General features: G+C 41.5%; 3 protein-coding genes across 6 annotated transcripts in view; 1 reads left to right on the forward strand and 2 right to left on the reverse strand.

The window, feature by feature from the left end:
• The window catches only part of tom1l2b (target of myb1 like 2 membrane trafficking protein b), a 16,496-nt gene extending 13,348 nt beyond the window's left edge, over positions 1–3,148 (reverse strand). For all 4 annotated transcript variants that reach the window (XM_032502775.1, XM_032502776.1, XM_032502773.1 and 1 more), the window contains exons 1-4: positions 2,903–3,148; positions 2,410–2,494; positions 1,650–1,728; positions 1,194–1,343 (exon numbers count right to left, since the gene is read on the reverse strand). In XM_032502775.1, the coding sequence (XP_032358666.1) occupies positions 1,194–1,343; positions 1,650–1,728; positions 2,410–2,494; positions 2,903–2,954 (366 nt within the window). In that variant the 5' untranslated portion in view covers positions 2,955–3,148. The remainder of the gene's footprint in view (positions 1–1,193; positions 1,344–1,649; positions 1,729–2,409; positions 2,495–2,902) is intronic.
• A 120-nt stretch (positions 3,149–3,268) lies between these two features.
• Positions 3,269–11,479, reverse strand: atpaf2 (ATP synthase mitochondrial F1 complex assembly factor 2). The gene is made up of 8 exons (XM_032502778.1): positions 11,087–11,479; positions 10,953–10,997; positions 10,627–10,775; positions 6,866–6,963; positions 6,381–6,461; positions 5,414–5,526; positions 5,045–5,160; positions 3,269–4,198 (listed from the first exon to the last, which is right to left on the reverse strand). The coding sequence occupies exons 1-8, from the start codon at positions 11,202–11,204 to the stop codon at positions 4,052–4,054; spliced, it is 867 nt and encodes a 288-aa protein (XP_032358669.1). The 5' UTR covers positions 11,205–11,479; the 3' UTR covers positions 3,269–4,051.
• A 127-nt stretch (positions 11,480–11,606) lies between these two features.
• Positions 11,607–14,836, forward strand: part of LOC116671464 (glucose-induced degradation protein 4 homolog) — a 5,727-nt gene continuing 2,497 nt past the window's right edge. Inside the window, exons 1-5 of the mRNA XM_032502780.1 lie at positions 11,607–12,017; positions 12,430–12,489; positions 12,919–13,026; positions 13,120–13,221; positions 13,314–13,444. Of these exons, the coding sequence (XP_032358671.1) occupies positions 11,727–12,017; positions 12,430–12,489; positions 12,919–13,026; positions 13,120–13,221; positions 13,314–13,444 (692 nt within the window). The 5' untranslated portion in view covers positions 11,607–11,726. The remainder of the gene's footprint in view (positions 12,018–12,429; positions 12,490–12,918; positions 13,027–13,119; positions 13,222–13,313; positions 13,445–14,836) is intronic.

The raw sequence follows: 14,836 nt of genomic DNA on the forward strand, positions 1-14,836 counted from the left end.
TTAGCCTAATAGCTGGTTTGATTTGCATTAAAAGATGATTTCATGGAAAGTTCCCCATGCCAATCTCTTGGTGGGGTGAAAGGTATGACATGATGTGGGGCTATTTCAATTCCAAAGGTCAATGGAACTTTATCAGGATGCATAGTATCCTGGATCCATGAAATAACTGGCCTTTTAATAATAAAAATCTGTCTGCCTCTATGGGAATTTAACATAGTGGTATGTATACTTATGCACCCTGTATTTTAAGGAAGAACCTTTATTTATTTACAATCCATTAGTCATTCAAAAAGAAAATTGGGGTCGATAAAAGTTGGATTTTTCCTAATTTGTTAATTAAGGCATTAAGATCAATTTCCAAAAGATGTTTTTTGTTTTTGTATTCCTCTTTTTAGTCAACTTTAGCATGGGTATGTATACTTAAGAGCACAACTGTATGTCTAAAAATGACATAAATCCGAATCAAAACAAAGACTCTGAGGCTGTTTTTCTGGAATATATAAACTTATACTTACTTACTTTAAACTGATATTGTATCAGGACTAAAAACTGTGCACATATGCAAACAATAATTCCTGAGAGATGAGACTGGTGGTTAGGGAGCTGCATGACACAAAACAACAATACAATTGCGGTTGTGTAAAGGGAGTGCTGTTCGATTCATTTTCCCAGCTGACCCTCCTAATGACGAGACAAACAAGAACCAATTACATTCGCCCCCTCTCCCTCACATCTAGTCCCCCAGCCCCCCTTCTCCTGGATCCATGCTGTAAACTGTAGACTCGTTTTCCCTGATGGAAACAATAGCAGCCCACATGAGCCTAGAGCAGCATTACCCGAGCTGTGGCAGGTAACTAGAGCTGCTCCTGACTGCAGGCCCTGCAGACACTGTACTTTACCTGAGGCTCTGCCTGGGGATGACAGGACACCTTTTGGACTGTTACACACCCACACATACTTTACTTATCACTTTACACTGCAAACCCCCACTTCAGCTCTCACTAACTGACTCAATTACAAACACCAGTTTTCACTCACACTGACAACATTAAAAAAATAAAAATGTAAAGACTCAATACCAGTCATGGGAATAACTTCTTAAGCTCTATGCTATGTACCGACTATGCTAACGTGATACACAACACAAGGCAATGAACCAACACCGGACACAAGCCATTTTCTTGTCATCTTACCTGAATCAGGGCGAGTACTTTATCTTGAACGATTGTGGGCGGGTTATTTTTTGGGGAGATGACTTTAACTAGCACACCATCAACAAAGTCCCTGCTAGTGACCAAAGCGTGAAAACGATGGCCGCAGTTCTTCACACCCGTCTCCAAGACCTGATGGATGCAGAGAAGAAATTGCTGTGTGAATCAAATTCTGTTATTGGTATGTTAAGAGTTTGGCATCTCAGACATAGAATGTACATGCTATTTTGGATTGCAAATCCTCTGTGACTGCAAATTCTACGTACTGTAATTTGCGAGAGAAGAATCCCACCAACAGTATTTCACTAGTGACTTGTTCCTCCGATAATGACATTAGGATAACTAGTCAACATGAATAATGTGTTTAACACTGTGACTGTGAATAAAAACTGAGCAAATAATGTGTAGCTGCCCTCCTCTTGCCGATTTTTAACTCACCGTTAAAGTCAGCATCACCTCCCTATAGTTCCTGTTGCCATTCAGCCTCTTCTTCACTGCTCTAATGGCATCCTTTGGCCTACACACAGATACACAGACACAAGCTTTTAAATTGATTGGTAAATCATTCCAAGCAGAACGAGTACAATTACCAATAACTTAATGGCAGAGGGCTTTAAGGGACATTTTATGAATGGAACTGACAGAATGATGGACACCAGGAACAGGCAAATGTAAATGATTTTTGACTTTTCACAATGACTGCATTGACAACGTGGCTGTTTAACTCTAAAAGGTAGCCTCACAGCAGTTTGCATAAAACGCCCACTTACATTCCCCAGAGAGAAGAAAAAAAAAGTCTGATCTCTTTTTAAAGGCCGCTGATGTACAGTACTCTAGGGATGGTCTCACCAAGGGCGGTTTACAACCCAGTAATCAACAAGACCTGGACACCACACACACACACACACACACACACACACACACACACACACACACACACACACACACACACACACAGTCCAAGGTAAATGGAGGAATGAGATAAGCAATAAAGCCTGGCATAAATCCGCCTTGGACAGCCAGAGCTAGGCTTCTTCTCTTAGTATGGCACAGTTAAAAAGAGAAGGTCTAGTATATGTCGATGCAGCAATGCAGTGTGTAAACAGCACAGGAACTATGAAGACAGAATTAAGCCAGTGCATGTGTGAGAGTTAATCAATAACAGACATGGAAATTTGCTTTCTCTCAAAGTACTAACCCATCCTCTGTTTCATTGATGATGTCACATATTTCCATGTTAAGGGTCCAGTCTTCATTTTGCAGAGAGCCATCCGTGGCTCTCTCTGAAAGTACACAAGTCGTTAGTTAAGAAATTGACCTAAAGACGCCTCAGTAGAACAATTATAAGAAGGTGACTAATGGCTAGCTAACTGTTAGCTAACTTAGTCATCGTTTAAGATATGAGTAATTGTATTCGTTAATGTTTTAGCACTGACCCAATAATTGACAACGACACAAAACAGACATTAAGTTTGTTAACGACATTGCTAGCACAATGATAACTGATGTTACCGTAACTACTAGTTAGCTAGCTAGGCGGCTAACGGTTCACTGTAGAGAACTCATTCAGGACGTTAGCATGCTAAAGGTAACAAGCTCGTTAATTACTATCGCACAAAATAGATACATCACCAGGATGTACATATAATTTAACACCTATGTTATCGCTTCCTAAACATCTGGTTACATACCAATGCAATGCCCCACAGGGGTAGTGTAAGGATTTCCCAAAAGGAACTCCATCTTGCTCGACAACAAACAACTCAGTCCATGGGTTGATGGTAATGATACATGAGGAAACGTCCATAAAGTTCCGCCCACAGAGCAACGTAATTGGCCAAGAAATCCTGACCTTTAACACGATTGGACAGCTAGTATGTCCATCACAAGAGTCAGGCGATTGTAAATAAAAGGCAGCAAAGGTTGCATCAATTACATAAAAATGGCTATTTTATGACTATAGCACTCTTCTGATAAGAGATGATGCATTGCAGACACAGCAAATATATCAGGCGCATGCACGTACGGTAATTAAACATGACAGACATCTGTAAAAATGTTTTGATTTGAATTTAACATTCACTGACATTTTGCTTACAGTATGTGGAAAGGGCACACCCACACGAGTCATTATTTAAATTTAATTTGAAAATTAAAAACAAAACCTTGAGCTTTGTACATGAAAAGTACTACTGGATGAGGATGCAGTCTATTTTACCGCTAAAGTTATACTTTTTGAAGAAATGGAACAGAGTGCAGTGGAGGTGATACTGATGGATAGCATTCAATCTTTCACCTGCTTACCACATTAAATATGCCAAAGTACACATAACATGGATAATGACAACCTTAATTACAAAAAAATAATTTAAATGCAGTAAGTTTCACCTATTGCATTACTACATACAACACAATTATTATCGATAGTGTGCCGTTTGGATAGCATATGATCTTTGCAATAGTCAATGGTGGCACACAGAAAGCAGGCATGGAATTAACATTCCACTACCAAACAGACAATGACATTAGTCACTATTCTCTTGAAACCATACACAGTGTCCAAAATATCACGGATGACTGAGAACCGTCTGGAAACTCGGTGAGGGGTGGCACACTTGGCAGCTGCCGCATATAAACACTGCAAAACGACAGCCAATGTTTTTTTTATTGGAGTGAGATGACTCGACAACAGATTGCAGACAAAGCAGCTGTCACTACTAAATAGAACAAACGAGATGTGTTGTGCTTGTCTGCGTGGATGTGGAAGCGTGGATCAGCCGAGATGCTTTCAGTTGCAGGGCCCATTTGATGCGTGCTTACTAACAGTTTCATGTTTGAGCTTATCCCTCTCGGTCTTGCAGGAGTTTGCGCTTGACGTTTGAACTCTCAGACGAGAGATGAACAAAAAGAGCTCCAGCAGCGGTTCGCGCCCTCAGCTCATACATGTCGTAGTCGTGGGCCCACTCCACGTTTCCCCAGTGCTGAATCTGTGCAGGGGAAAAACATGTTAGAGAATACCGTAATAACGGAGAATACTGCCTGCAGGACGAGTAGCATGTGAAACTTTGTGTTTAATTGTTATTGAAGGCACTACATGCAGCAGTCCAAGATAGAAAAAGCATTACTGTATTAGCAAAGTCGTTTGAAGAACTCCTGTAAATAAGTTTAACCAAGACTCAGGAGAACAAAGTCAGCTTCTACACTGCATTGTACATTGTGTGCTAGTCTCACATTGCTAGACCTCTGGCTAGTCCACACAAAACTCCTAATGACTGCTGTGGTTTATTGGCATTTTTTCAAACAAATCACAATCGTGTGGGATGAGAATTTTACTCAAAAATTAAAAAAAATTAAAAAAATCCCCCACACAATATGTATATTTTTATAAAAACTTGATTCTAGCTCGGAGGATGTTTCCCAAAACGACCGGAGTTAGAATACCAACACAAAGAAAGCGGAGGGTGAGGGACATTCTCCATCCGGCGGAACTTCTTGTCGGCACCGGAACAATACCGGAAATGAAACGTGGTTGGTACAGACTAATTATGTGCCAATTGTGGGAATATGATAAAAACAGAAGAGGGTACTGTTTTTCCAGACTAAATGAAGCAAACCTTTTGAGAATGAAGAAGCAAATATTCTCTTTGCATGAGGAGTTCCAAAATTTCCTCGAAAATGTTGTTATAAACAACACTGACAATAACAGTGTCACAAGGTAGAGGCCACCAAGTATCTTGATCAAGGGCTTTGTTTATGGTCCTCATAGGAAAGAAATATGGCCAATGCTACCAGCTATAAGAAGTTGATGAGAAACCATTCTGCCACTTTCCTACCTGGTATTCCTCCTCTAGTCTAGAGAGCAACACAGCCTGTTCCACACTCAGATGTCTGTCAACGATGCCCATCGACAGCACAACAGACTTCAGCTGGGTGATCACAAACTCGAGCCCTGCACAGGAGAAACCATATTACTGTATAGCTCTGTCCTACTACGATTAAAGCTTATTATAGCACTGTTTACCCAAGCAAACTGATTAAATGTCACAACTATTACAGTTAGCACACAACCCCAAAAATTCTATACATGTAATCTTGTCATCGGAGTATGTATGGTACTATTTAGCACTACAGGTAAATCCGCTAAACAAAGGCCTGTTTCAAAAGAGCTGTGCTCATTCAGGATCAGTTTGGAGATGTTTCACCTGTCAGGGACCAGAAGTTGTAGGAATTCAGGTGTTGCCGAAACGTGTCTTTGGTTGCCTCTGGGATCTCAGGACCCAAAATACTGGACGAGGAGCCAATTGTGACGTAATATCTGCAAATGAGTTGTGGGAGATAACGACAATTAGAAGAGAGCTTAATATGGTAGCTACATTAACCAGGGCTACATCACCATTTTAGGGGCTTTAAAGGTCCCATGACATGGTGCTCTTTGGATGCTTTTATATAGACTTCAGTGGTCCCCTAATACCATATCTGAAGTCTCTTTTATATAGACCTTAGCGGTCCCCTAATACCATATCTGAAGTCTCTTTCCCAAAATTCAGCCTTGGTGCAGAATTACAGCCACTAGAGCCAGTCCCACAATGAGCTTTTCTTAGTATGTGCCATCTCTGAGTCTACTTCGCTCGTTTGAAAGCCATGATGTCTCTTTCTCATGGCTGGGCGAAATTCTCTGGGCGGAAAAAACTGAGAAAGGGGAGGTACCCTTGCCCCTTATGACCTCATAAGGAGCAAGACTCCAGATCAGCCCATCTGAGCTTTCATTTTCTCAAAGGCTGAGCGGGACACCCAGGGCTCAGTTTACACCTATCGCCATTTCTTTTTTTAAAGATTAATTTTTGGGTTTTTCCTGCCTTTATTTGATAGGACAGCTAGGTGAGAAAGAGAAGAGAGAGGGGGAAGACATGCAGGAAATTGTCACAGGTCGGAATTGAACCCTGAACCTCTGGGTCAAGGCATAAACCTCTCAGTATATGTGTGCCTGTTCCACCCACTGGTCCAACCCGGCCACACCTATCGCCATTTCTAACCACTGGAGGACCATAGTCAGACTGGAGGAACTCATATAATTTGTTAAAAATCTCATAAAGTGAAATTTTTAGGTCACTGGACCTTTAATATCAGCTAACGTGCCTTGACCGTGACAAAAGATATTGTTGCGGTTACCTGTTTTCAATCCAGTGCAGCACGGGGTCCCACTCATTCTTCTGCAGCTCAACCAATCCGTGGGGCTCATCTACTCGGTAACTAAACAAAACATAAACACCATTAACATCTAAAGCCACAACGGCAAGCAACTCACCTTAAACAATGTAAAATAAAACCAACATCTTAATTCAATAAGCTTGTCCAAATGCAGTACAGTATCTTTTCTGCAGCAAATAAAAATTCTTAAGTATGTGACATGGACATTTCGTATCTGTGTTGTCAGTGTGTTAATCTTTCTCTTTTGCTGTGCGCATTAAACAATGGTTAGAATGACCTCAAATCCCTATTAAGGGAGTACTGTTAGAATTTAGCTCCGGCAATATATGGATGTACAGAACACTGAATGAGTCATTGTTCTTATCCAAAGCAACTATAAAGCCCCCGTTCTAAAGAAGATTAATAATCTCATGAAAGGTTAAGTCAATAAGAAAATAATTGTATACCAGACAGTATCGGTCTCCAGGAACTTCAGGGCAGCATTGATCATTTGCTCCTTGTTACGCTGGGTGGGATTGTCCAGAGCGGTGTTGCACAGTGTAGTCTGCAGGAAGAGTGTACCAACATTACTCTTTCAGTCAGTTACATTTTTAGTTAAACATCCTTTACAAGTGCCAGGAAAAACTATAGCTAGCAGTGTTTTTCTTCTGAGAATCAGTATTAGTTCTGAAGTAGTCTGGATCAACAGAAGAACGTTTCCAGGATATTAGCCTGACAACCATGTCCATATCCTTCCGCGCTCTGTGTGTGTGTTGTCGTTCTCAAACGCCATTGGCTTTGGAAACAACAACAAACTGAGCTGGCAAGCTACACAAGGAAAATGGAAAGTTTTGAAGGTCTAGTTTTGAAATTTGAATCGTGCAACAAGGCATGACTGCTTTGTTCTTTTGGGAAGTGAGTGTAAAGATTTACAAAGAATATGTTTGCGCCATTTACTTTCTAACTGGGACGTTTTGGGCCAGATTTGGAGAGGATGGCCATGGACGAGGTACACACGGCGATACTATTGTAAGAGCAAATGACGTTTCACCAGTTATCCAGCTAGTTGAAATAGCTCACACTACTATATTGCTAACGTCATTTAATATTATACGTGGCATTTGCTTTTGTAGTGTGCAAATGTGCCACCTAAACAAGGACCTTGGCTCCTAGGTCCTTCCAGAGACCATTTTATGAATATTATGTAGGCCGGCACGATTCGAGAAAAAATATGAACTGCTTAGAATTGATATCACCTTTCTCTGCCATGATTTTTCCTCACTAAGTGTAATGTTTATCGCACACATGAAACATAAAAAAACAAAACAAACGGGCAGTACCAAACAGATTTCTTTGGCACCTATAGCACATTGCATCACCAAAAGAATGTAAACACAGAGGCCTCAATGAAGAGAAGGGAGAGCACCGCAGCGCTTGGGAGCGTTTTGAAACCTATTTTATACGGTCTGTGTTTAAAACGCACAGAAGAAAGAAGTAGCGTTTGTGACGCAGTCAACTCGAAAAATTAAATGACAATCAAAGTCATTAAAAAAATAAAACATTTAAAAATTAAATCGCAAACAGGGGTGAATCGAGATTGCGATTTTATAACAAAATATGCAGGCCTAATATCATGAACAAGTTTTATCTACTGCTACTGAACACTTACACTTTCATGTCTAAATCAAACAAAAAGATAAATGTAATAGACTAGGATAGTGTGGCAGTCTGCCACAAATAGGTCCTAGAGTTCTAGATTAAAGTTACTCGCTTTATGGATGAATAATCTGTGTGTGCATGTGTGTGAGAGAGAACATAACATTTTGTATAAAACATCAAGAAAAGCACAAACCGTTTCATTTACCCACAAGCTTCTGCTTTTTTCTGTTAGTGTTAACCCACGATTTTGCTGCTATGACGTTAACAGATTTCAGCGCATGGCCGTTTCTTTTCAAAGCTGATTTGTCACCTCGTTTCGGGTTAACAGCAGCTTTAGATGTCGAAAGAAGTTGTTGCATCTCCATCTGTAATTTTCAACCTGCATGTTTTGCATATTGCCATCTGTTTTTTGTTGACCACCAAATTTGGCGTCATTTCCAACTGGCACTCACTTCTTCATGCTTTTCTCCGGCATAGGCTCTCCGGTCTGTCAGATTGGCTTAAGTGGATCTGGGAAATTATGCGTTCATTTGTGTTCATCACTTGCTGGGAATTATCAGCCTTTTAAAAAAAACTTTTTTCATTAATTAATTAATTAATTAATTAATTAATTAATTAATTAAAGGGGAAAGGTTCAAGCATTTTCAAGTCAAAGCTCAAGTCCAAGTCATGAGTTCAGCCTTAAGTTATTAAATTTGCGACTTGAGCCCGACTCTAGTCCATAAGTGTATCTCATAAATCTTAAATTGCCTCCTTGACTCCTCCACTTGCTTCCCATCCACCAAGGAGGCATGGGAGAGACGCAAAGAAATCACGGCAGGAGAGAGGCAACAAGCAAATGTGTTTTCAGAGGGATGAGACGTCACATGAATTTGTCAGCCGTTTGGGTGGAGTTAGCAACCCCTTCAGCTGCATGGCTTTCAGGGAGGCTGCTTTAGTGCACCCTCGCTAATGGCTCATCGGTGAGCCCTCCTCGGGACAGAAATAAGAGCTTTGAGACATGCCTTCACCGAGGAGGGACAAAACAACATCCGGTTTGAGGGGTCGAGGATCTATCGAATACAAGTTTTGAGAAGCAGCCCAAGTTGTGAATCGAGTCCGCACCTCTGAGCCAGACCTTATTCCACAGCGCTGTGGAGTTAGGTCTGGCAATGCGAGACTAGTTCTGGAGAAAACCTCCGCATGGCAATATCTGTGTCAATCTGGACTGCAGCAGCTGATAGTATACAACAAGTCAGGGCTTTTCATACGTTTTGGAAACCGTGACCTAGTTTTCTGGTCCCAAATTCACCTCAACACCTTCCCACAAGAAGAACTGTCAAGTTTCTAGGACATGTTAATTGGCCTATGGCGCGGTTTTCAATAACATGGAGGAAGCCTAAAACGTACAGAGAGCCAAAGTCACGCCCTTCTACTTCTGGTCCACAGGACCTATCATTCGAAAAAAATATGAACAGTAGTGAACGGGGAGAGGCAAATTATTTTTTGATCCCATTTGAATTGAGCCACAGATTACAAATAAGATGTTAATCAGTTTAAAAGATCATTTTTCAATGAAGAAAGTCTCAGTTTATTGTTACACTGTGGAAGTATAAGACTGTGAAAATACGTAATTAGAAAGACTGCACACTTCGATGTTGATGGATGACGTCTCGCTGAAGCTACGATGTCTGTGTGTATTGTACCTCGGGTTTTAAGGTTACTCAAATGAGCAAAGGCTCTTGCTTATCTGCTAAAAACTCTTCACTGGATAAAACACCAGGTAAGATAACGTTACATGTGTTGTGGAACAGGAGCTATGCTAACTAGCGAGCATGTTGAGCATCAAGCTAGGTGACACAAATTGTGTTAAGACGAGAGATTTCACACAAAACTAAGTTGTACTATGACAAACCTACAGTTGAGACTTTCTTCAATTGAAAAATTATCTTTTAAATTGACAAACATATTTGCAATCCATGGTTCAATTCAAACGGGATCAAAAAGATAATTTGCCTCTCCCCGTTTACTAACGTTCATATTTTTTCTAAAGATAGGTCCCATGAGGTACACATGAAGGGGCGTGACTTCAGCTCTCTATTGCGTTCAAATGTATTGTTCGTAATTGAAAACACATTACAAACATATCAATATACACAACCGGTTAAAAGTTTGGGGTCACTTAGAGAATTCTCTTGCACTCCATTATAGCCAGAATCCCAGCTGAGATCAGTTCCATTGTTTTTTAACCAGGGCAGCAGTTTTCAGATCACATTATGTGCTGACATAATTGCAAAAGGGTTCGCCAATGTTTTCTCTGATAATTTTTTTAAATTATATCAGATTAGTGAACAGCATGTGCCTTTGGAACATTAGATGAATGGTTGCTGATAATGGGCAATGAAGAGATATTGATCAGCTGATATTCCGTCTATAATGGAGAGATATGGAAATTTCTAAGTGACCCCCAACTTTTGACCGGTAGTGTCAGCTGTTTTAAAACATATCAAGCAACCCTAAATTGGTTCTGGCCACAAGGGTAAATAAACTCTGCTTTAAAGCCTCTCCAGTTCCCGGTTAAGGATCATACCAGGTGCATAGTGTAGAACTTGAGTGTGTCTCTTTGAGCATCCCACTCTGTTGCCACGGCGATGGCCAGGACTTCATTTGGCACTGTGAACAGCTTCCCTCCAGGGGTTTTCAATTTCTTTCTGTCTAGGTTTATCTCATATAAACCACCTGAATACAAATTAAAAATAGAAATTAAGTAGAAGAATGAAAATATGAATTAAGTAGAAGAATGACACAGAAGAAGAAGAACTACTTAAGCTATTATCTTAATATCAAAAATGTGCTTTTATTACCAGCAAACTTCACAGAATTGCCATACTCGACCCATTGACATTTGACACTTACCTTCACCTTGGGATATACTGACATCTTGATAAAATCTTTTTCTTTCTAGAAACAGAACACATCACATCAATCAGCACTCGCACAACTTAATGATTAAGTTAATGTACTGCAGCAGAAAAATAGATGTATCTTACCGGTTATGGCTGAGGAGTATTTAAAAGCAAACCGAAAGTGCGGACTTCTTGGACACACTTTATTGGGAGAAAGGATATTCCCAAACTGACTCTGAAGTCTAACAATGCTCCTAAACATAGCGACTGTTCTGTGAAGATCTGTTTGTAAGACAAGCTAACGTTAGCTGATAGGCTAGGCTAACTGTTTCTGACCGCAGTTCCGTTAATCCATTAAACGCAACATTTGCACACGAGTGACTGTTTTTCGTATTAGCATCAATACTTGTTTTTACTGTACTGGCTAACTGTGTAAAGTTGCTATTTACTACAGCACATTTCTCCTTCAGCTTTCACACAGCAGCTCCTGTGGTTCAAAAACACGCGTGTGACCTCTGTGTGTCGCAAATACTGTTTATAGGTGGGAAATGTAGTTTAACGAGGGCTTCTACGCACTGTAAAACGACAGGATCAAACTACACCCCAATATTGTCATGAGCTTTCCGCAAGTTGAACCAATGAGCGTTGCAGATGTTAGCAAGGTAAACTCAGTTGCCCAATGGGAAGGGCGGATTCTGGTGGCTACAGCGAAGTCCAGTTACTTTTCTGGAAGCTTGGCGCCTAGTAAACTAGCTGAACTGTGGAGGAATCGGTGGGGATTCGAATGTTGGTGGACCGTTTCAGTCCTCTCTCACCACTGACAGAGTCCATCGCTCAGACGGCAATTGACCGCGGTCGGTGCCCAGCCAGCGAAGCGGGAGCCATGCCTGTCCCCGCTGGATACACCAGCGACTCCCCCGCTGCGGCCTTCGCATCCTCGGCCTCTCTTATCCCACCGCCGCCGATAAACACCCAGCAGCCCGGCGTTGTCACTTCGTTGCTGTACAGCGGCTCTAAGTTCAGGGGCCACCAAAAGAGCAAAGGGAACTCTTACGACGTGGAGGTTGTTTTGCAGGTAGGGCTGTGAAGCGGATATTTTACTATTCAGGCCAGCTGTCAGGGGCTTTTGGTGATCTGTCAAACGGGCGGTGTGATGATTGACAGCTGGAAAAATCAATGAGCCCTGGCCTGTGGTTGAGTAACTCGCCCAGCTAGCTGTAAATGTAGCAGTGCCAGCGACTGTTTACTAGCAAACCCTTTTCAACTATAAGGAGACATTTTTTATATAATGGTATTTTAAAAAATACAAATGAATAGGGGTTGAATCATGTGGCTTCTGCATAAACCTTTTCGTATGAGAGGATATTATTATATATGTCATAGAATCATATCATAACCACTTAGTGTCATTTGAATGTAGAAGAAACGACATAATGCAGATAAGAAGTAAATAATTCTCGGTTGTTTAATGTCTTTTTTTTATTAAGCATGTCACCATGGAGGATTCCTACCTGTGTGGCTACCTGAAAATAAAAGGACTGACTGAGGTGAGAGGAGTTATTCCCTTTAACTAAGCCACGAACAAATACATCTTTTAGCTGAGTCTGGCCATTACTCATTGTGTTTGTGTCCTTTTCAAGAGACTGGTAAAGTCAAGCTCCTTTTACTTGTTCATATTATGGAGGGTGTCATGTCAGACGACTACATGTTGTCCTACTGTACAAAACTGTAACTCATAGTTTACACTATCATATAAATCCCAAAAGATGACTACATTGATTGAAGACACGCAATGAATATTAGTATATATTATTTATTTTTGGAATGAAAACATTGAACGGACAGACTAACCATAAGCATTAGGTGTGACATTCTTTCACTTACATAGAGAAGAAAAGACAAAACGGCATGTGTCAGATTGGCTGCACCATAGCAAACAAAAACACCACAGTTTTGTGTCGTGTTCTCTCTCTCAGGAATACCCAACTCTGACCACGTTCTTCGCTGGAGAGATCATCAGCAGGAAGCGGCCGTTTCTCACCCGGAAATGGGATGCAGATGAAGATGTGGATCGTAAGCACTGGGTAAGGTGAAAGCTTGTTCATTCGTAATCGGCTCAAGTGCTCCACAGCAGGATGGTTTACCGTAACATAGATCCTTTTACTTTTTCTATCAAGGGCAAGTTCCAGGCCTTCTACCAGTATGCAAAGACTTTTAACTCGGATGATTTTGACTATGAGGATCTGAAGAACTCTGACTTTATTTTCATGAGGTGGAAGGTAAGGTACTACCTAAATTGAGTCTGACCATATGTTGTAGTAAGTCACCTCTGAACCTTCAGCTGCTGCTATATCTCACCCTGCCCCTGCAGGAGCAGTTTCTGGTCCCTGACCACACAATAAAAGACATCAGCGGAGCTTCCTTTGCCGGATTCTACTACATATGCTTCCAGAAATCCACAGCAACGATCGAGGGCTACTACTACCACAGGAGCTCTGAATGGTAACGCAACACAACACTAGACTGACTAGACAGACTTTTTACTGAAAGGTGGTGGTATCAAAGCCCAGACTAGATGTAAAATCTGGGTGGGGAAAGTCCTTAAAGGTCCCATGGCATGAAAATTTCACTTCATGAGGTTTTTTAACATGAATATCCGTTCCCCCAGCCTGCCTATGGTCCCCCTGTGGTTAGAAATGGCAATAGGTGTAAACCGAGCCCTGGGTATTCTACTCTGCCTTTGAGAAAATGAAAGCTGAGATGGGCCGATCTGGAATCCCTTATTTAATTCATTTTTATTTATATAGCGCCAAATCACAACAACAGTTCTCTCACTGCGCTTTTCATAAAAGAGCAGGTCTAGACCGTACACTATGATGTAATTTACAGAAATCCAACAATTCCCACCAAGAGCAAGCACTAGGCAACAGAGGCAAGGAAAAACTTCCTTTTAAGTGGCCGAAACCTCGAGCAGAACCATGGCTCAGGGTGGGCGGTCATCTGCCTTGACCAGTTGGGGGTGAGAGAAAGAGACAGACAGCAGACAGACAGACAGACAGAGACATGGAGAATTGTGGCAGAGGGTGTCGAGCAGGAACATGGAGGCAACAGGTGACTCCAACCACAGATCCAGACTCCACAGCTCCAGAGCCAGAAACAGCTGCACGAAGCGATAGGAAGAGAGAGGAGAGGGGCGAGAGAGCACAAGACTACGGGAAAGGAAAGAAGTCGAGTTCGTAACATGCATTAATGGGATGAGGTTGCACACAAATGGAGAGAAGGAGGAGGAGGAGGAGAGAGGGGCTCAGTGCATCATGGAAAGTCCCCCGGCAGTCTATGCCTACAGCGGCGTAACTAAGGGGTGGTTCAGGACTCTCCTGAGCCAGCCCTAACTATAAACTTTATCAAAGAGGAAAGCTTTAAGCCTACTCTTAAATGTGGAGACGGTGTCTGCCTCCTGAACCCAAACTGGAACCTGGTTCCACAGGAGAGGAACCTGATAGCGGAACGCTCTGGCTCCCGTTCTACTTTTGGAGACTCTAGGAACCACAAGTAACCCTGCATTCTGGGAGCGCAGTGCTCTGGTGGGGTAGTGAGGTACTATGAGCTCTTTAAGATAAGATGGTGCCTGACCATGAAGAGCTTTGTCGGTGAGAAGAAGGATTTTAAATTTTATTCTGGATTTTATAGGAAGCCAATGCGGAGAAGCTAAAACAGGATAACAAAGAATTGCAGTAATCCAGCCTAGAAGTAACTAATGCATGGACTAGTTTTTTCTTATCATTTTTAGACAGGATATTGATTTGAGGATTATAAGGATTGAGGATTGAGGATTATGAGGTCATAAGGGTAAAGATTACCTTCCCTTTCTCTGCTTTGCCCGCCCAGAGAATT

The sequence above is a fragment of the Etheostoma spectabile genome, chromosome 21 (genome assembly GCF_008692095.1).
Source record: "Etheostoma spectabile isolate EspeVRDwgs_2016 chromosome 21, UIUC_Espe_1.0, whole genome shotgun sequence".
NCBI classification, from domain to species: domain Eukaryota; kingdom Metazoa; phylum Chordata; class Actinopteri; order Perciformes; family Percidae; genus Etheostoma; species Etheostoma spectabile.